Source organism: Lepidochelys kempii, chromosome 13 (genome assembly GCF_965140285.1).
Source record: "Lepidochelys kempii isolate rLepKem1 chromosome 13, rLepKem1.hap1, whole genome shotgun sequence".
In the NCBI taxonomy this organism is placed as follows: domain Eukaryota; kingdom Metazoa; phylum Chordata; order Testudines; family Cheloniidae; genus Lepidochelys; species Lepidochelys kempii.
Window position 1 is genome coordinate 5,901,839 of NC_136392.1, and position 20,767 is coordinate 5,922,605.

Below are 20,767 nucleotides of genomic sequence, written 5' to 3' on the forward strand. Positions count from 1 at the left end.
CGGCTTGCAGCTTCCTGAACAGGCTAGTGTTCCTAAAGATGCGTGCTTCATGCACCTTTCCAGGCCAGCCTGCATTAATGTCAATGAAATGCCCACTGTGATGCACAAGATCCTGGAGAATCATAGACAAATACCCCTTCCGATTAACGTACTAGGAAGCTAGGTAAGCTGGTGCCAGAATTGGAATGTGTGTGCCATCTATCGCCCCTCTGCAGTTAGGGAAACCCATTGTGGATGGCTTTGCACAAATGTCATGCATGTTACCCAGAGTCACGGTTCTTCTGAGTGGGATGCGATTAATGGCCCTGCAAACTTGCATCAACAGTCGACTTTCCCACTCCAAACTGGTTAGCAACCGATCGGTAGCTGTCTGGAGTTGCAAGCTTCCAGATTGCAATAGCCACCCACTTCGCCGCCGTCAGGGCAGCTGTCAATCTTGTGTCCTTGCACCGCAGGGTGGGGGCAAGCTCTTCACACAGTCCCATGAAAGTGGCTTTTCTCATCCGGAAGTTCTGCAGCCACTGCTTGTCATCCCAGACTTGCATGACAATGTGATTCCACCACTCAGTGCTTGTTTCCTGAGCCCAAAAGTGGCATTCTACAGGGGTGAGCATGTCTGTGTATGCCACAAGCAAACTCGTGTCATATGCGTTACTCGAGTCGATATCATCGGAGCCCTCACTGTCACTTTGGATCATAAGGAATAACTCGACTGCCAAACATGAGGTGCAGGTGAGACTCATCAGCATACTCCTCAGCAGTTCGGGCTCCATTCCCGCAGACCGAAAGGGAAGACAGAGCGCGCAGTACAAAAAACGTTGAAAGATGGCGCCAAATGTGGATGGAAGCACAGGGATTGCTGGGATGCGAACCGATGCATCACGGGGCGTTGGGACAAGACCCAGAATGCCCCGCACCCGCTTCCCACAAGTCACAGTGCCAGAATGGGAAGAGGTGCTCTGTGGGATAGCTGCCCACAATGCACCGCTCCCATTGCCGCTGCAAGTGCTGCAAATGTGGCCATGCCAGTGAGCTTGTTCCTGTCAGTGTGGACAGACTGCAGCGCTTTCCCTACAGCCCTCTCCAAAGGTGGGTTTAACTCAAAGTGCTCTACATCTGCAAGTGTAGCCATGCCCAGAGATTAATAAGTGACTTTCCCAAGGTCAGGTAGAATAAGTAAAACTCAGCTCTCCTGAGTCCTGGGCCAGTGCTTTAACCACAAAGCCATCCTTTCTTTCGCCTCTACAAAGCTGACTTTACCAATGTCAGAGAGCTGTTATTTGCACTTTTAAACAAATGTAGAAATATGCCAAAGAGGAACATGAGGAGTTAATTTCCTATTCCAGCTGGGAGCCAAGGCGGGAATAAGTCAAAATCAATTGTGGGTGACTGTGTACAAACTTTTAAATGAGGGTGGGGGAGCAGTGTGATCTCAAAAATGTACATTATGGCAGAGGGGGTGGAAGGTTACACTGTCAAACTGCCTTAATTTAATTGAAAACACATGCTGATGAGTCCCCTCCTCCTGGACCTCAAGGCTGGGAAACTTTTGTCAGCTCCCTGCCGTTCAGAATCAGGGAAAGTACACTCCAGCAAACACAATGCTGGTCAAATCTGCAGTTGTTCCCGGCTTCTTGCTTTTTCTTCTCTTGCCTGATTTCTCCTGCTCCTGTCCTAGCCGCTGCTTGTGCTTTAGGACTACAGTAAGATGCATGCATCTGATGCTGGAAAACATCCCTGAAGTCCCACCTCAGACAAACATATTGTAAGTAGCTGATTTCATTTTCCTGGTTATTTTGCATGATCAGCCTTTGAGGAGAGGAAAGAAAAGTTATGCTTTCTACGCCTTGCTTTTTCTGCAGGAATGCCTGTATTGCAAAAGACTCACCTCTTCAGAGACTGTCTCACTTAGCATCAGTTAATGATCTTTAACTGGACACCTACAGGAAACTAAAAAACAACTAAGATCACAAGAAAACAATGACTTTTGAGTCTCCAAAGATAATCCCTAAACAGAGTTTGTTTAAAGGAAGATGATAGATCACCTTTTACTATTGGAGAGACAGCTTTGGGGAAATGGGAGAACACTGGGTGTTTTAGTTTTGTGTATGCAAAGAGATGGTGGTTTTGTTTCTTGCTTATAAATGCAACTCCATTCCCTTATCTACTCTTCCTGTAGGTTCTTACTTTCCAGACCCAACTGGGGGAAGGGAGAGGGGAAGAACTGAAGGTTTATTTGGGGTGCCAAACAATAGTGACAAACCTTATACATTCTTAAAAATCCACTGGATTGGTAGTATTTTTTTTTTTTGGAAGGTGGGGTTACAGTGGGGAAGACTATGCATTGTTGGTTGTGTCTATTTCAATGGAAGATCTGAGTAACAAAAAGAGAGGGATTTCATGTAGCATTTTGGGGCCAATCTGGGACTTCTGTAGAACTTCTGGTAATAGATCTGGAAGAGCAAACTTCCTATGCTTTTAAGGAATGGTAAATCCTAAAACTGCAGAATGGCTTTAAGACCTATCTGGCCCATTCCAAAGTACCTTTACACATGTTATCCAGACATGATTTCTTGGTTTGGAGGAGTTGGGCAGTGTCAAAAGCAGACAGGAATTGTTAAAGATGTATAAATAGTTTCGTTCTCAGTTGAGTTGCTGTTGATTATGGAATTTGTTCAAAATTAACTAGCTGAGGATCGCTTCCATATGACTCTAATGGATCAAATTCTGATCTCAGCTGGGATGTCTGTCTTAGCTTTTTCTCCCTAAAATTTTTCCACTGTTGTTACTAGTGCAGCTTTTCTGTTGGCAACAATGGGAACACTGCAGGAGACAGTCTGGCATTTTAACTACTATGGCATCTTCCTGCTCTGAGAGCAGTTAGATAACACAGTGGTTCAAATGCTAACCGTTCACACTGCTGCTTCTCCTGGGCTACCACTGGTACTCTTTGCATGTCTAAAAGTTCGGAAAATGTAGTTATTTGGGTTAATGTGAAAGGCAAAGGTAGCAAACTACCGAGATCTGAATGGGATTATTCGGGGTTGGGCCCAGATGTCAAATTAAATAAGAGCCATCACATTTTGATGTATATTCCTGCACTGCGTTTAATATTTCAGACACTTTCTTAGGAAGATTTGTGGCTCATTCTAGTCTAATTTTGGTCCACCTAATTAAAAGCAAGGCTCATACTGATAAATCTTTATGGATCACCTGAGCCAAGTTAAATATTCTCTGTTGTTCATAGATCACTGCAAAGATATACAAATAGAAAAGGTTTCAGAGCAGCAGCTGTGTTAGTCTGTACTCACAAAAAGAAAAGGAGGACTTGTGGCACCTTAGAGACTAACACATTTATTTGCGCATAAGCTTTCATGAGCTACAGCTCACTTCATCGGATGCATGCAGTGGAAAATACAGTGGGGAGATTTATATACATAGAGAACATGAAACAATGGGTGTTATCATACACACTGTAAGGAGAGTGATCACTTAAGGTGAGCTATTACCAGCAGGAGAGCCCGGGGCGGGCGGGGGGAGAGGGAACCTTTTGTAGTGATAATCAAGGTGGGCCATTTCCAGCAGTTAACAGGAACATCTGAGGAACAGTCTCTACGTAAAAGAATAAATGGACACAAATCAGACGTCAAGAATTACAACATTCAAAAACCAGTTGGAGAACACTCCAATCTCTTTGGTCACTCGATTACAGACCTAAAAGTTGCAATTCTTCAACAAAAAAACTTCAAAAACAGACTCCAATGAGAGACTGCTGAATTGGAGTTAATTTGCAAACTGGATACAATTAACTTAGGCTTGAATAAAAATTGGGAGTGGATGGGTCATTACACAAAGTTAAACTATTTCCCCATGTTTATTCCATGTTTCCCCATGTTTATTCCCCCTCCCTACCCCCCACTGTTCCTCAGACTTTCTTGTCAACTGCTGGAAATGGCCCACCTTGATTATCACTACAAAAGGTTTCCCCTCCCGTCCCGTCCCCCCCCCGCTTTCCCCATCCCGCCCGCTCTCCTGCTGGTAATAGCTCACCTTAAGTGATCACTCTCCTTACAGTGTGTATGGTAACACCCATTGTTTCATGTTCTATATGTATATAAATCTCCCCACTGTATTTTCCACTGCATGCATCCGATGAAGTGAGCTGTAGCTCACGAAAGCTTATGCTCAAATACATTTGTTGGTCTCTAAGGTGCCACAAGTCCTCCTTTTTCTTTTTACAAATAAAAAACACACTGTGGCTCTGGCTGTCCTGGGGATTTTATAATCTAATTGAAATAAATAGTCCTAAGAGACAGCTTTCTGTTTTATCTGTTATAAAAATGTTTAATAATTCACATGCTGTTTAAAAGTTGCCAACGATCAAAAGGTACATCTTAAAAACGCCAACTGTTCCAGATTTTTATGACACAGTCGTACTTCTTCCTCTCAGGAGACGGCACGCTGCATCTGTGTGAGCATCCAGAGGTCTAGCAAACTTAAGATCCAGGTCATGAAGTTCTTATTTTGAGTAAAAAATATGGAATTATGGTCCTATCTCATAAGAGTCATCATTTGATATGAACAGAATGTACTGGTACAAGATACAAATACATACACCCAGATCCTGGGCCCCAGCTCTGTCTGTGCTGCTATAAAATTGAAAGCAGCTGCAAGTCCCCAGATGGGCATTCCTCTGATGGAGGCAGTGATGGGTGGTGTAGAGCCAGTGTAGCTGGCTCCAGTGGCTCTCTCTCTCGAGCACCCAGGATTGGGAAGGGGGAGGAATTGTGGCCAGCCCAGACTGTGCTGCAGCAATCTCCTGCTACAGGATGGCCCTTGCGGGTGGGGGCTGTAGCCAGCTGGTGTAACTTAGAGCAGTCCTAAGCCTGATCTAGGTGATCCCAGGACTGGCTTAAACCATCCCTAAGCTGTTAATGGCTCCTTTTGATTCTCATTCCCTGCAGCTGGATGCAGCTGAGGATCTGGCCCCATGTCTGGTTTTAGCAATGGAATATTTATCCTTGGTAATGAAGTCTGTTCATTTTATTCTGAGTATGGAACATGATGGCAGTAATGGCTACATGTGTACAGATAAGTAAGCTATAAAAATGCATGATGTATAACTGCAAATGTATTTTGGCTGCCGTCCATTCCACTGGAACAGGATTTGCCAGATGTGATTTGTTGGTTACCGCTGGGACTAAGGCAGTTCATTTAGCCAACAGCCCAAAGAAGGCAACAGCTGTGAAACATACACTCTGAAAATTTCAATAGGTCTTTAACCTCCAAAGCCATTTGTTTTGTAGCATGACATTTCCAACCATAAACTCTGAAACATGTTGGTATGGGGAGAAGCCACCAGTGGGAAGAAGCTCCCTGTAGTGGAGGCTAATGGATTCCAATCATGTTATACATGGATTATTCTCCTTTGCATTATACGTAGATCTACTTCTGAGTTATGGGCTAACTAAACTTAACTCCGGGTACAAGAAAAGAACATGCAGCACCTGTGACCTGAACTCATTGCTGGCATGAATTGAAGATGACCCGGTCAGTCCACCTCCCTTTCGCTGAGTTTGTCACGGATTATGCATTTTCTGTCTGTCCAATCTGACAAATTTTGCCTTCCCTCGCTGTTTTGCAGCATTGTCGGGGTTCCCTCCCCATTCTGAATTCTGGGGTACCCGCATGAAAGACCCCCTGAGCTTATTTCTACCAGCTTAGGTTAAAAACTTCCCCAAGGCACAAATCCTTCCTTGTCCTTGGAGGGTACTGCTGCCACCACCAAGTGAGCTGGACAAAGATTCAGGAAAAGGATCATTTGGAGTTCCTGTTTCCCCAAAATATCCCCTCAATCCCCTTCACCCTCTTTCCTGGGGAGGCTTGAGAATCATATACCAACCAAATAGGTAAACAAGTTGAGCACAGATAGGACACTAAAAACCCAATCATGTTCTTAAAAACAGAACTTTATTATAAAGAAAAAAGTAAAAGAAGCGCCTCTGTAAAATCAGGATGGAAGGTAATTTTACAGGGTAATAAGATTTAAAACACAGAGGATTCCCCTCTAGGCAAAACTTCAAAGTTACAAAAAAGAGGAATAAACCTCCCTCTTAGCATAGGGAAAATTCACAAGCTAAAACAGAAGATAATCTAATGCATTTCCTTGCTATTACTTACAATTTCTGTAATTTTAGATATATCATTTCAGTAGAAGCTGGATTACTTGCTTGGTCTCTCTGTCTCGAGAGGGAACAAACGGAGAGCGCAAACAAAACCTCCCCCTCCCCAGATTTGAAAGTATCTTCTTTCCCCATTGGTCCTTCTGGACAGGTGCCAACTAGGTTAATGGAACTGATTAAACCCTTACAAGTAAGTGATTCTGTACCTCTGGCCAGGAGGGATTTGATGTTACTGCATATATAAAGTTGCTATCTTTCCCTTTATATGTATGACAAGCATACTGTCTCAGCTGCTGTTCTCCTCCCCAGACATGGCTACATTTAGTGGGCAAATCATGTATGTATTTAGTTTGTGAAACTCTGTGGGATCACTGGGGATAAAAGCTGTGATATAAAAATGCAGCATGTTAGCCTTAAGAAACCATACTGAGCAAATGTGTTCTTGTTGGAAGTGCTTCTCCCTTCACGTTGTTTCTACCCACTTGCCCAAAATTTCTGTTTTACAGGTGAACTGGGGGGAAGGTGGGGAAATTGAGCAGTTAACTTCCTCTCTGTGTTAAACATATATGTGTAATGTACCAACAGTTATCTCTTTCCAGTTCATCCTCTTTATTTAGGCTATGTAAATAGCCCTCAGAATTAAACCCTTTCATGTTGGTCAGAATAGTCTCTCTGAAAACCTCAGTTTATCGAAAGGAAAATAGGAAAGATTTTGAATAATCACCCTTTTCCCTATTTGGGGAGCACTTCTGCATCTTTCAAATGAAATGGAAAATCTTCCCAGTGATGAAGGTCCCAAGATGCTCTTTGTAAGGGCAGTGGTTACCAAATTCTAACTTGGGTACTTGTATTCTGCCTCACTACTCCACCTCTGCCCTGCAATTCCAGCAGAATCTTCTTTCCTCTTGCTGTCCAGAAACGAAGCATCAAATTTCTGTGCGCTGTTTATACAGCTGCCGCATTTCCTCAAAGAGGTGGCAGTGGTACAGTAGTGGGTGGGTGACGTGAACCCATCATCTTTCTCTAAGCAAATGCCTCTATTCGCATGTGTGCGCATACGCAGAGTAAAGATCTATGGGCTGTGGCTCAAAACAAGCTGAACAGATGCAACTAATGAATCAATATAGAGGCATGCTGCAGCGATTTGTCTTAGACTGAGAAAGTCTGTCTCCTTGTTGGACACGTTGATGGGGATAAATTTACCTTTGTGCTTCTGAAACTTCCTTTTGTTGTTCCTGGATCAGAGTCGGTGCGTGTTTTCATGAGCTCAGGAGGAGGGGAGAGCTGTCTTTATTTGATCTGGGCAATGTCTGAACAGTCAACATATGGGCAAGATCCAATGCATTGAGGGAGCCCTGCTGCTTGCTGACAAGAATCCCAAGAAGGGATTAATTAATTAATCTGGTTTAATTAGGATCAGATTGTAATCTCCTCCCTGCAAAAGAGAGCCCCTTGCTGCTGTTCTCACTTAATAGTTCAAATTATCTGGGATTGCTTGGGTCAGCAGTTGGCCGTGTAATTTGCCAATTTGAAAATCTGTCTCAGGGCCAAATATTTATTCTTCAGACATCTTTTCTCCTCCCCATTCTAGGCACCACCAATGAAATTGTGGCTCTCTTGCCAAAGGTGCAATCAACAGAAGTGTTGGGTTAAGAGTAGGCTTTATGCACTAGCCCACCTCAGGTTCCCAAATGATGATTCACATAGTCTTCATGCATTTAGCCATGGAAGGAGCAATGCAAAGGGAAATCCGCACACTATCACAGGTGGGAATAAACAGAGAGGCACTCAATTTGCAAACCAGCAGAGGAATCATCTGCTTTCCTTGTACATAATAGGCCTATCCTCATTCTGTCTCTGTGGCATCTGTCCACCCCCAAAATAATTGGGGAGATCTCATACATTATTTGCTGTATTAGTGTTTTATGTGGATAAAATTCAGGGCGCGATGCAAATAATTTCTTCATCTGCTGTCACTAGAGGTAGGCCTGAACTGTAACCCCCAAATCTGATCGCACAGATGGGCTCTGGGCAATTTCAAATTTGGGTCTATGCTTCATTCCTCGGGCATATCTCTACTTATCACATTATGGGGCAGTATCACTTGATTTGGTCTGACATGCTGTAAACCAAGTCAGATCCCGATCTAATTTCCATAAGCCAAAACCCAATTGAAGTTTTTGTGCCATAGCTATGTAGCATGCCTCACAGTTAACTAGCACATCTGCTAGTTAAAAGGCACTGGAAAATGTAGGGTTCTCCCTACTGGAACCTTCTGAATGTTCCTGGCTATTGGCCTCCACTCTTAAATACTCTGTATAATGTCAAGTGTCTCCTGTGATGCTAGAAAAATGTATTTCCAGGAAACAGGGTTCAATATAAATAGCCAGATCCTCAGATGGTGTAAACCAGTGTGATCCATTGATGTGAATGGAGCAATGCAAATTTGCACCAGCTGAAAATCTGGGCCATGATGCATATGGCATCCTTAGGAAAAACTCTGTACTAGAGATTGTTCTATTAACCGTGTTAGAGCTGCACTGCAGCCGTGTGGTGAGTAGCTGAGTGGGTCTTTCAAGGGTGAATTGTGCTGTGGAGACACCGTGCTTTTATGCAGATTCATCATAAATCACTGAAGTACGACATAAATTAAAAATATCAAGTTGTCTTTATTCAAATGAGGACAAGAGGACTCCATTATCCTTAGCACCACTGGCTGTATCTCAGATGTGTTCAGTCTAGGGTGCTGAAGACAAAGGCAAGCCGAAGTGTTAATGGTATGAAAGGGAAATGACATACATTTTTAGTTACTACTGAACGAGCTCCTAGAAATTCTGTGTTGTGCGCGAAACTGAGTGTGGTGGTTATGGCCTGAAATGCCATCTTCTGTTTTAATGGCTGCCATCTCATCACACCAACATCCACAGACTGGGGCCAGATTTTCAAACGAGTACTGCATATTGGCTGCTGAGTTATGAAATTCTTGTCCTAAGTGTCACAATGGGAGCTGCTGGGAGAATCTGGCCTCAATTGAGGGTGCTGAGCACAGAAAATCTGGTGCTGAGCAATTTGGAAAGACTGGCCTCAGGAATGGCTCTGGATTTTAATTAAAGTGTTACCAGAATTCCCCTCTCTCTCTGTGTAACCTTAAAGTTAACCAGTCCAGCAGTAAATACAGAAAAGAAGAACAGCTGGCTCTATAGCGCAAGGCTGTCAACACTGGCTCTATTTGATTTTTCCTGCATTTTCATCCTTAAGTGTAATCTGGTTTACTGATACTTGCTAACCAAAAATATGTCCCCTTGTCTCACAGGCCTGATCTACACAAGAAAGTTGCACCTGCCTAACCTCAATCTGTTCTTAAGCTGATTTAGATACACTGGTTCAAACCCCAGCATGGACACTTATTTTGGTGTGAGGGCCTTATTCTGGTTTGGCATAAAGAGATTCTTAATTGACTTAAACTAAACCACGTTAATCCTGGTGTAAACCAGAATGAGTACCCATGCACCCATCTTACTGAATGGGTTTAGATTAGCCCTGTTCGGTAAACCAGTGCAACTCGGCAAGGCCTTGGATACTTAGGGTGTGTCTACATCAAAAGCTGTGCACAGGACAGCCTGCTCAAGCTAGCTTGAATCCAGTTGAGATAGGCCAAGTTGCAGTGCAGGTTCAGGTTAGCAAGCCAAATATGTACCCAAGGTTCACGTTGGGCTTGTTCCACCTACAGCAGGGGTCTCAAACTCAATTGACCTTAGGGCCGGTGACAGTCCTCAAATCCTCCCAGCGGGCCAATAACGTCGCTGAGGATGGTGTTCAGAAAAGAAAATAGAAAAGGAGGACTTGTGGCACCTTAGAGACCACAAGTCCTCCTTTTCTTTTTGCGAATACAGACTAACACGGCTGTTACTCAGAAAAGAAAATGTTTATATTGTATCTTTTATTTTGAATTTCTGAGACATAATAAAACTGTCTTACAACTTTATACAGTTCTTCGCCTGTCAGAGTTTTGAGTGTTTGCCAGACACCTGACAACACTTCGGTTCTGTCGGTTTGTGGATGTTTGGCCTCAGTGAAGTTGAAACCTTCAGGATTGCAGCGAGGTGGGCGTCAGAGAGCTGTGTTCGGGATTTTGACTTGTTTATATTCATTGTGGAAAAAAGTGATGCTGTCTCCGTGGCTGACTCTGCCAGGCAACTAGGGATGGTATCTCTGCCCCTCTCCCCCAGCCAATGGGAGCTGCCGGGGGGCGGGGGGGGGCACCTGCAGTCGACATTGCCGGCAGTGTGTCTGCATGCGTCTCTCCTCCGTTTGCGGGCCGCAGATGGCCCATGGGCTGGGACTTTGAGACCCCTGGCCTACAGTGACTTCACTAATACCATGGTGTGAGCTAGCTGGATTCAAGCTTGCTCAGGTAGACTAGCCTGTGCTTAGCTTTCACTGTGCAGAGGTATCCTTAGAGGGACAGGTCCTTAGCTGGTATAAATGTTCATAGCACTAATGAATGTTAATTAAGATCTCTTCAATGCTGAGTAAAGTTCAGCCCTGTGCAGAGGGGCAGCATAAGGACTATACAACAGGTAGGTCTTGTTGAAATGGTACTTTAACTGCATTTGAATCCAATGGAGTCCACAGGTACTTAGCCCCTTGGATAGTCAGGCCCTAGGTATCTCAAATTGGGCCACCCCACAATTAGCAGCCATTTTGGAAAACACAGCTGTTAACCTCCCTGTGCCTCAGTTTCCCTAGCTGTAAAGCAGGGATAGCAATGTCCATCCACCATTGTAAATAACTCTGAACTCTAGAGATAAAAGTGAACTGCTGCTATTTATCAGAGGTGTGCAAGTGGCAGCTTGAGCTGAGAAGCCAAGAACCGAATGAATCGTGAAGACTCCGTTTTTCTCTGGCCTAGCTTGTTTTCCCTTCGTGGCAGGACTAATGCCCACTGGCAGGTCAGTGCAAGCCGCACTGCTGTTGCTGTTGTCCTGGGGGTTAATGGAAGAAGTCAGTATCCAGGGTCATCACTCTGCCTCTTTCTACCACCAGGAAGTTCATTTAAAAGCAGTGCCTAATTGACCCCTTCCCCAAGGAACGTAGGGGATAACCCCCATGTCCTAGCCATTAACTCGGTTGGTAAAACAGCCTCTACTGTCATGTCTCTGTTCATAATATATGGGCAGCTGACATCTGCTCAGCCAGTTCTGGCGTGAATGGTCCCAGAACTACCAAAATCTAATCCATTGCTGTGTAAAGCACCTTGTGAGTGAAAGATGTTACATTAAAGTAAATTAGTGCTAGCAATAATTTCTGTGGCATTGCAATATTCTTTCAATAAATGACTTGCAGTTGATTGCTTGCCGAGGTAACATAGTGATGTGCATGTGTCAATGCATAAATTGGCTAAATACAAATGAAAACTGATTCCAGAAGCCACTGATTGCTTTGTATGCTCTCACTGATTGCTTTGCATGCTCCCATTGTTAATGATTCAGCATACTGATTTAGGGAAGGGTTATTCTGCTAACAGCTGACAGGGTCAGAAACACTACAACAAAATTCCCCAGGGTGGACTGTTACTATCTGATTTCGAATCCCCTTGTTATCATGCACCATTCTTCATGCTTCCCCTGGGTGAACTTCACTGGGGAAGGTGTGGTGATATTTCTATGGCAAATGCTAGATTATGCACGTATTTCAGCCCAGTCTCCCTGCCCTAACTACAGCCCTTTACAGTAGTAGAGGCAAAATTTGCCATAGCACATTGGACAATCAAAGGCGCCAAATGGATGCACATTCCCTGTAGAATTGTTTCTACTTGTTTACTTAGCTCTTATTTTATTATCCAATAAGCAGTCAAAATATAATATTTCAGGGTCCAAGTCAGTGCAGTTACACAGAGAGCTCTTTAAGTTTGCCACAATGGATTCTGCTAATTCTAAATGAAATGGAACTAACTGAAAATGCAGAACGGGAGAAGCCTTTGAGTCCCTGCAGCATTTTGGAGCTAATTGGAAACGGTGACTGCATGAGACTATTCAGCAAGATTTGACCATTTTAGGGCCAAAATGTTGGCCCTGAACTTTAATAAGAGTGTCCGCAAACCTGTGTGCATGCCTGTATACACCGGCGTGTGCAGCTCCATGTCCGGCAATGTGTTTGCAAGGACAGTGCATGCGCACATGCAGGAGTCTGTGCCTGCAAATCTAGGGTTTCATGTGAGCTCCGCTATGCACCTGCAGCTGGAAACTTGGCCTCAGTGCCCATGTGGAAATACCAAATCCTTGTTATGAGTCCATAAAAATACAGACCCACCTGCATTCTGGCAACTAGGGGCAAAGTTTATACTTTAGTTAGGTTTGCCCAAGTTGCATGCGCAGTTACCACATTTTGTGCATGCAAGTTAGGTAATTGCACAGCTAACCACTAGCAATCAGAGCAATAGTGTGTTACAAACTAGTGCAACTGATCACTTGACTCCTTTCAAAATGTGGCCTCTATGTATCAGGTTCTTAAGAATGAAAGTGGAGTTCATAAATCTAGGGAGGCTCAGACTGCCTCAGCAAACAGTGGTAGCCACTCTATCATCCCAGAATGGATTCTTCATCTGATGTAGTTTCTCAAGCTCCTTTAGGCCTGACATGCTGAGGTCTAAAGCACCAGGACAGCTAATGATCTTTGTTGCTAATGGATAATCTTGCTCTCAGATGTACGCTGACTGATATTCTCTCACTTTCAGGGATTTACGCTTCAATCGCATCAAAGAGATTCAACCTGGAGCCTTCAGGAGACTGCAGAACCTCAACACACTGTAAGTTGTCCCCATCTTAAAAGGCGCCCAATTGTAGTGTGGTCGTGGTACAGAGAATGGAAGGAATCAGAAACATGAGACCACCTTGGTTTTGCAAGGTAACACTCACTTATAGAAATTAAAGGATTTATTCGAACACTGCAAGTAACAACTCCAGCATGTGCAGTCACCACTTAATTTCCTCCTCGCCCCCATGAACCAAGACAGCAACATAATATCAAAACCAAGATAACTTAGCATGAAAATAAAGATGCAGGTCCACCTGTTGGTGGAGGTGCTGTCTGCACTGATCATTACGGGAACCAAATGGGTAGTTCACTGCCAATGTGACAGGCACCATTCTCTGGGTTGCGGGAGCTTAGGCATATAATGGACTAAAGATGTTTGGGTTAGATAATGAGTATGTGCCATAAGTCTAACTGCTATATGAATGCATTGGCCGCTCCCTCTAATGGCTTAGCGAATATATCCGTCCTGTGGGTTTGTTCAGCTGTGCCTGGAGCTGTCGGATGCAACTAAATTCTCTGCATAAAATTTTGCCCCCAGTCCAACCTAGGCAACGTTTCTTACCGTTTTCAGTGAAACCTGGAATTTAATGACTTCTATTTGAGCAGTGAAACCCTTTTCTCATGGGGCATCCTGCCAGCTGCCTAGGACATGTACGGCCAGTAGAGCTTAGAGAAGCCCCTAAGGACAGTTTTGGCCTTGGCTGACCCAGGAGCAGATGAACAGAGCAGTGGCTTAAAGCTATCTTTTTTCCCCCTTGCCTGCCTCAGCCACATAGCTGATGCCTAGGACACCCTGTGCACACACCACGCTTGGGTGGTCACCCTCCCGTTCCTCTGTGCGATATTCTGTAACTGTGGTGTGCGATGAAGAAGCAATGTCTACATATTCTTTGCCTTCACTACCTGCACCAGAATGCGTTCTGCCGAGCTGCTGGTGCTCACTCCAACTCTAGCGTTCCCCTTTGCTCTTCCTGTGTCGGTGGGAATTCAAGCAGACCACAATCCCTTCACTGTATTCTTACCTCTGAGCCAGGATAGACCTTGTTCCTTTCTATCAGTCAGGATAGACCTTGGACTGATCTTAATTTGGTTTGGGGGGGCCTTTATTGTAACAGAGCATGTTTTGCATAGGAGAGATCTCTGGTTCCTATTAATAATTTGACCTTTTGTACTTGCAGCATCATTCTGGGGCTTGCTAATTTATAACATTCAGGAAGGGGGACTCCATATTCTTTGGCCTCTGACAATGCCCATCGGTTTATTACAGCCTGCAGCAAGATTTGCTACTGAACCATCCGCGAACAACTTCCCCCCCTCCCCCCATACTTGAATTAAAGGAAATTATAGAAGCCTTTGTTGTAGTTGTACCGAATACCAGAAGGAACGCTCCAAGTGCGTTTTTTCGGAATGACTTTGTGGCCAGGTTTTTGTGTTCTTGGACCTAAACTTAAAAAGAGAACCTCAATCAGATTCCCAGTCTGGCTCTTGAGAAGCCTAAAGTCTCCAGTCTAGAGAACAGGGTAGTGAAAGGATTGTGGCAGGAAGACCCATGTGATAAGGATTTCAGTCTAGTTTGTGAGTGGAGGCTGCTTGTGTTCTTAGTGTCTGGTGTCTTTATCAGAAAGAACCACTTCAATTTTGATTACCTAAAAAAACAGGGTTTCCCTTGGTTTGTTCCTCTTTCACTGGAGCCAGCTGGCCAAACCACATGCATTCTGCAGAAACCTTCCTCTAGAGGTTCTGAGCAGGAGCAAACCAGGTGGAAAGGAAAGAGGTTTTCAGCCAGCCTCGGATTACGGGCATCAACCAACTCTCATGATTTTATTGTGAGTCTCGCAACTGGTACTTGCATCTTTCCTACAGCCCCATCTTGTAGATTCAAGGGATTATTGCCTGAGAATCCAGGTCTCTCGTTTCTACGATTCTATGAATCTCGGCTTTTTTTTTTTTTAAAGTTTCTATTCTCATGGTTGCATAAATAATCTGGAACCCATGAAAGAAATGTATTTCTGATTGTAGTGTGGCCTTTGGAAATTCCCTTAACCTCTCTCTACCTTAGTTTCCTCATCTGCAAAGTGGGGACAGGAATTGCCATTTAAGTACCACTCACTGTGTTGTGGAGGATTCGTAAATGTGAAGTGCCCTACAAGTGCTAGGAAGCTTTTAGTGTGGGCAGTCTTGGCTAGAAACAAGTCCTCAAATCCTTCATCCGACCCCTCCTCCCACAGAGAGTAACACTGGTAGAATCCTGAGAGGATTTCAGTCCAGGGGAGGCAGGCAGGGTAGCAGCAGGAGTGTGTGTGTGTGGTTGTATAAGGACGTGGGATATGGCTGCAGGCACCAATGGTCACCCTCCACCTTGGAAGGTGAGATGACCGCACTGCAGAGGATGAGCTGCAGCCTGCACCTTACAGTGGGCCCTGGGTTCGCTTGCTGGCATAGAATCATAGAATATCAGGGTTGGAAGGAACCCCAGAAGGTCATCTAGTCCAACCCCCTGCTCGAAGTAGGACCAATTCCCAGTTAAATCATCCCAGCCAGGGCTTTGTCAAGCCTGACCTTAAAAACCTCTAAGGAAGGAGATTCTACCACCTCCCTAGGTAACGCATTCCAGTGTTTCACCACCCTCTTAGTGAAAAAGTTTTTCCTAATATCCAATCTAAACCTTCCCCACTGCAACTTGAGACCATTACTCCTCGTTCTGTCATCTGCTACCATTGAGAACAGTCTAGAGCCATCCTCTTTGGAACCCCCTTTCAGGTAGTTGAAAGCAGCTATCAAATCCCCCCTCATTCTTCTCTTTTGCAGGCTAAACAATCCCAGCTCCCTCAGCCTCTCCTCATAAGTCATGTGTTCCAGTCCCCTAATCATTTTTGTTGCCCTTCGCTGGACTCTCTCCAATTTATCCACATCCTTCTTGAAGTGTGGGGCCCAAAACTGGACACAGTACTCCAGATGAGGCCTCACCAATGTCGAATAGAGGGGAACGATCACGTCCCTCGATCTGCTCGCTATGCCCCTACTTATACATCCCAAAATGCCATTGGTCTTCTTGGCAACAAGGGCACACTGCTGACTCATATCCAGCTTCTCGTCCACTGTCACCCCTAGGTCCTTTTCCGCAGAACTGCTGCCTAGCCATTCGGTCCCTAGTCTGTAGCCGTGCATTGGGTTCTTCCGTCCTAAGTGCAGGACCCTGCACTTATCCTTATTGAACCTCATCAGATTTCTTTTGGCCCAATCCTCCAATTTGTCTAGGTCTTTCTGTATCCTATCCCTCCCCTCCAGCGTATCTACCACTCCTCCCAGTTTAGTATCATCCGCAAATTTGCTGAGAGTGCAATCCACACCATCCTCCAGATCATTTATGAAGATATTGAACAAAACCGGCCCCAGGACCGACCCTTGGGGCACTCCACTTGATACCGGCTGCCAACTAGATATGGAGCCATTGATCACTACCCGTTGAGCCCGACAATCTAGCCAGCTTTCTACCCACCTTGTAGTGCATTCATCCAGCCCATACTTCCTTAACTTGCTGACAAGAATACTGTGGGAGACCGTGTCAAAAGCTCTGCTAAAGTCAAGAAACAATACATCCACTGCTTTCCCTTCATCCACATGTTATGGAAAGTTTTTAAATAAAAATTGCTGAGTTGTTTAATACAAGCTCCCATTGCTGTAATGCAAAGAACAGTGTCTGGCTATCATTTCCCCCTGAGGTGGAAATGGTGGATTTTGATTTGAGTAAGTCTTGTGTATATTACTTAGAAGACATAGGCCAGACCAAAAACCTGGGATCCCAGCACTTGGACAAAATTTGGATCAGGGTCCAGGTTTTCCAGCCTAGCTTTAACTCTCTAATGAGCCAAACCAAAAGCCCTGGATTCAAACAGCCCCTTCAAACTTCCTCCAAAATTTGGACTGATGGTTAGGGCTTTCTCCCATCTTTACTGTAAATAAATTGTTACGTTACTGGACTGGGACTCAGTCTGGTAGCGGGGGCCCCCATGTGCAGTGTACTGTGTAAACACGCACTGAGAGAAAGTCCCTGTCCCCAAAGAGCTAAGTCTATGCAGACAAGGAATGGGAAGAGACACCGAGAGTTCACCAAGGGCCACAAGGCAGGTCACTAGCAGAATCAGGAATACAGCCCAACTTTCCTGACTCCCAGTCCAATCTCCTAGCCGCTGGACCACTGAGCTCAGTTCACTTGGGGTGACATTGACTTCAATGGAGCCAAGATTTCACTATTAATCTCACTCTGCCTCAATCCTTACCTTGTAAAAGGGGGATAATCTGATTCCTTTCTCCAGCCCGTTGTCTTATCTATACAGATGGTAAACTTTTGGGGCCAGGGACTGCATCTGCACTGCAGCCAGCACAATGGGGCCTCAGTCCTGGTTGGACTCTGTAGGCACCGCTGTAATACAAATACAAAATAACGAGAGACTGTAATTTTTTATTCCTATGTGCTGAGTGCTCTGTGCTAAGCAAGAGAAGTTGTTCTTTCTTGTTCCAGTTCAATTGCACTCAGTACAAAGTATTGTCTAGAGGCTGCTTTCGCTTAATTGAGTCATCTTGTTTATACTTTAATATAAGATCTTCTGTTATCTAGCCCAACCAAGAAGCCTGCTGTACATAGGATGAGGGAGATCCTGGCAAGATAAGACAGTTACATAGCATGTGTTTGCTCTATTTTTCTGATTGAGGCAATCTGCCACATGCTTCCTCCCTTTGAGGAGCATTGGGAGCTAGTATGTTTGGAATTAACATGATGCAATAATTAAATATTTATATATCCTAGGACTTTGTCCAAAGGCCAGAAAGTCAATGGATAGACTCCTGTTCACTGAAGTGGGCTTGGAACAGGTTCCTAGAGTATCCATAATTGTGGGTGGGTAGAGAGAGCGCAATGTATCAGCAGTATCTCTGAATGAACAGTGATAGGGAAGAGGCTATGCTGGTACCATGTAGCTATTGTACCCAGGCCTGTTCCTAATGGGAACTGGACCTGAGTAGCTGGCTCAGGTTTCTGGGCTCTTAATAGCCCTGGATGGGTGGATCAATTGTGCGAATGACAGGGTTGGAGGAAGTGAGCTCTGATAGCCAGAGCCAAACATAGTGCAAGGTCACATCCCACCTTACGCAGAGCTCGGTTGTACTGAGTTCTGCCCTGCGCTGTTCCAGTCCTTGGCCTTACCAAGAAGAGCCTGCATTGCTTGGAGCCAGCCTAGGTACTGTGGAAGCTTCTTCTATTCAGTTCTACCAGCGTGCCAGATTTCAGTGCTTTGTGGAGAATACTGGTAATCCAGCCCTGTGCTTGAGGACCTGTAATGGGGCACCAGTTAATTTCACACCCATCACATGACACTACTTGTGAGCTACCCACAGTAGCTCTCAATGCTGTACTATTATTCTTTGGAGCATCTAGAATCCCAATTAATGTCTGGGGCCCACATTGTAGAGTCCCCTAATGAAATGGCAGTCCCTGGTCCAAAGAGCTTATAGTCTGGCAAAAGACAGCAGCTGGTTACAGCAAACAGGTGTGGGAAGGACAAGGGGGCACTGGAACAATTATAATTAGAGTATTAAGCAGTGGTCACAGGAGGCTTTATGGTGACATGCAATATTACCACAATAACTTGTCCTGATGGGTTGGGCAACAGAGCTGTGTGCCACCCTTCAGCGGTGGAATAGACCATGTGCTGTACGTGCCCATCTAGCTCCGGCACATCATACGTTCCAGCAACTTTGTCTGCTCTGCTCTCAGGCCAACTAAAACTTCAACCCCCCCCGCCCCCCAGGCATGGCTGTGGGTCATTCTCTCGCTTCCCTCCCTTTCACAGTTTTAAAATTAAATTGCAGCTGAATTTAATCCTCCTGGAAGTGAGGGACTCATAATTCTAGCTAGAAATCAGGCAATGTGTGGGCAGGCGCTATTAGGATGATGTATTGATTTTTATATAGCACCTTTCAGAAGGTCACATACAATGTGCTTGTGGATCCCATGCAATAACCAGTGCACTTTCTGTACTGCTGAAATTCAGCTACATCTGTGCTGATATGGGGCAGCTGTGATACTAGGCCAGCAATAAAATGCAGCAATGAAAAGGACAGGAAACAAAGAGGTAATACCTATCCAATTAAAGTGACTGGTAAATTAAGGTAGGTAAAATGTAATTGCTGAAGCTATTACTTGTCTAGAACACCAGGACCGATATTCCTAATCTTGCAAATAGCACCATGGGATATGTAAGTACCACGAGCAATCAGGAGAAAAGGCCAACATAGATCTACATGGTGAATTCATGTCATTTTGCAAGGGGCTCAGATAGGGCAAGGAGGGTGGAATGAATGCCTAGATAGAGACAGAGAGACCTTAGACAGACAGGTGTGCATCTTATCACAAAGCCACGCAGACTTTTTCCACACAATCCTGCCAATACACCTCAATCTAGGTGTGATGAGCTCCCTGCTCTTCCAGCCCTGGAGCTGTCCCGAGTAAAGAAAACAACTCATTCCAAATTAGGTCATGGTTTTGCGATGTGGACAGATGTTTGGCAGGAAGCAAAATGAGACAGCCAAGCTACTTTCAGAGGGACAATCTGCAGGCTGGCAGGCCTAAAATTGGAAAACACACCTCCTCTTTCCTTTGGTAGGCTTGCGTGCAGATCTGCTCTACCTGCCTGACCAGCTACTTGTGACTAGACAGGGCAGTGAAATGTACAAGAATTCTGCTGTTCCAGTCCCTGATTCCTTGGGTTCTCCTTCAGGCGCCGATAAATGAGGACATGTGGTCCAGCCCAGATGGAGAGGGCTAGGATGGCTGAACTGGTCCTCTTATCTTTTTGATTGGTAGCAGCCTCTCAGCTACCTCCTACTGATAAAAGGTTGCTCACCGGGGCAAACTTTTTAGAAACACGTTAGTGATAAAATATCAGGCATTAAGTGAAAGTGCTGCTAGGTAGGCTCCCAAATGAATTTTCCTTGGCTTAGGGAAAGAAGATAATGATTTCTCTGCCCTCTAGGCAGCACGACTCTGTGTGCATGTACGGGTACGTGTACACACACACACTTTTGCACTGGGGTGCCGATGTAACTGATTGCCAGAGCTGGGAAAAGCTACTGTAGCCAAAAGAAATATGAGCAAGCCCTGGAACTGCACATGCGAGTTTCTCTCTGGGACAACCTTACAGCTCACTGCTTCCTATCAAACAGAGGAATGGACTTGCAAATTTCGCCCACTAAAATACACACTGTGGCCATCTGAAGCAGCAGAAAATGACTAACCAGACCGAGTGGAGAGTAGCTGACCAGCACCTTCACCAGCATCCAGGTAGCACTAAGGGGGAAAGCGTTCAGATGGGAAAAATAAACCCAGGCCAGCAACAGATCCAACAACTTACTGAGGAAGGGGCCCATCCATGTTTCAGCTGCTTCCAGAGTCTTCCTCTGTCTGCCCAGTCGCTTGGAACAAGTTGCAAGCTAAAAGGGGCCTTCATTTCTCTTCGCTGAAGTGCGGGCTGGGATAAATATTTCTTGAATCCAACAGCTGGTTTTCAGGTTACGCACCCAACACAGGAGCATAGTGTGTGTCGTGTCTCCCTCTAGTGGCTGGTCCACCTGAGAGGTTTAAGGGTGGCATTGCTACCAAAGACAGGTGTTACTACTTTAGTTCAAGTGGCAGAGACCCCTACTTTTAGTGTTGCCAATCCGAGGTTCGGAGTCCGCTGGCATCCCATGTGGATGGTGCAGAGGAGTGACTG

General features: G+C 45.0%; 1 protein-coding gene across 1 annotated transcript in view; it reads left to right on the forward strand.

The window, feature by feature from the left end:
* Window positions 1-1,601: 1,601 nt before the first annotated feature.
* LOC140896881 (peroxidasin homolog) overlaps window positions 1,602-20,767 on the forward strand; it is a 64,241-nt gene continuing 45,075 nt past the window's right edge. Inside the window, exons 1-2 of the mRNA XM_073308948.2 lie at window positions 1,602-1,765; window positions 12,919-12,990. Of these exons, the coding sequence (XP_073165049.1) occupies window positions 1,602-1,765; window positions 12,919-12,990 (236 nt within the window). The remainder of the gene's footprint in view (window positions 1,766-12,918; window positions 12,991-20,767) is intronic.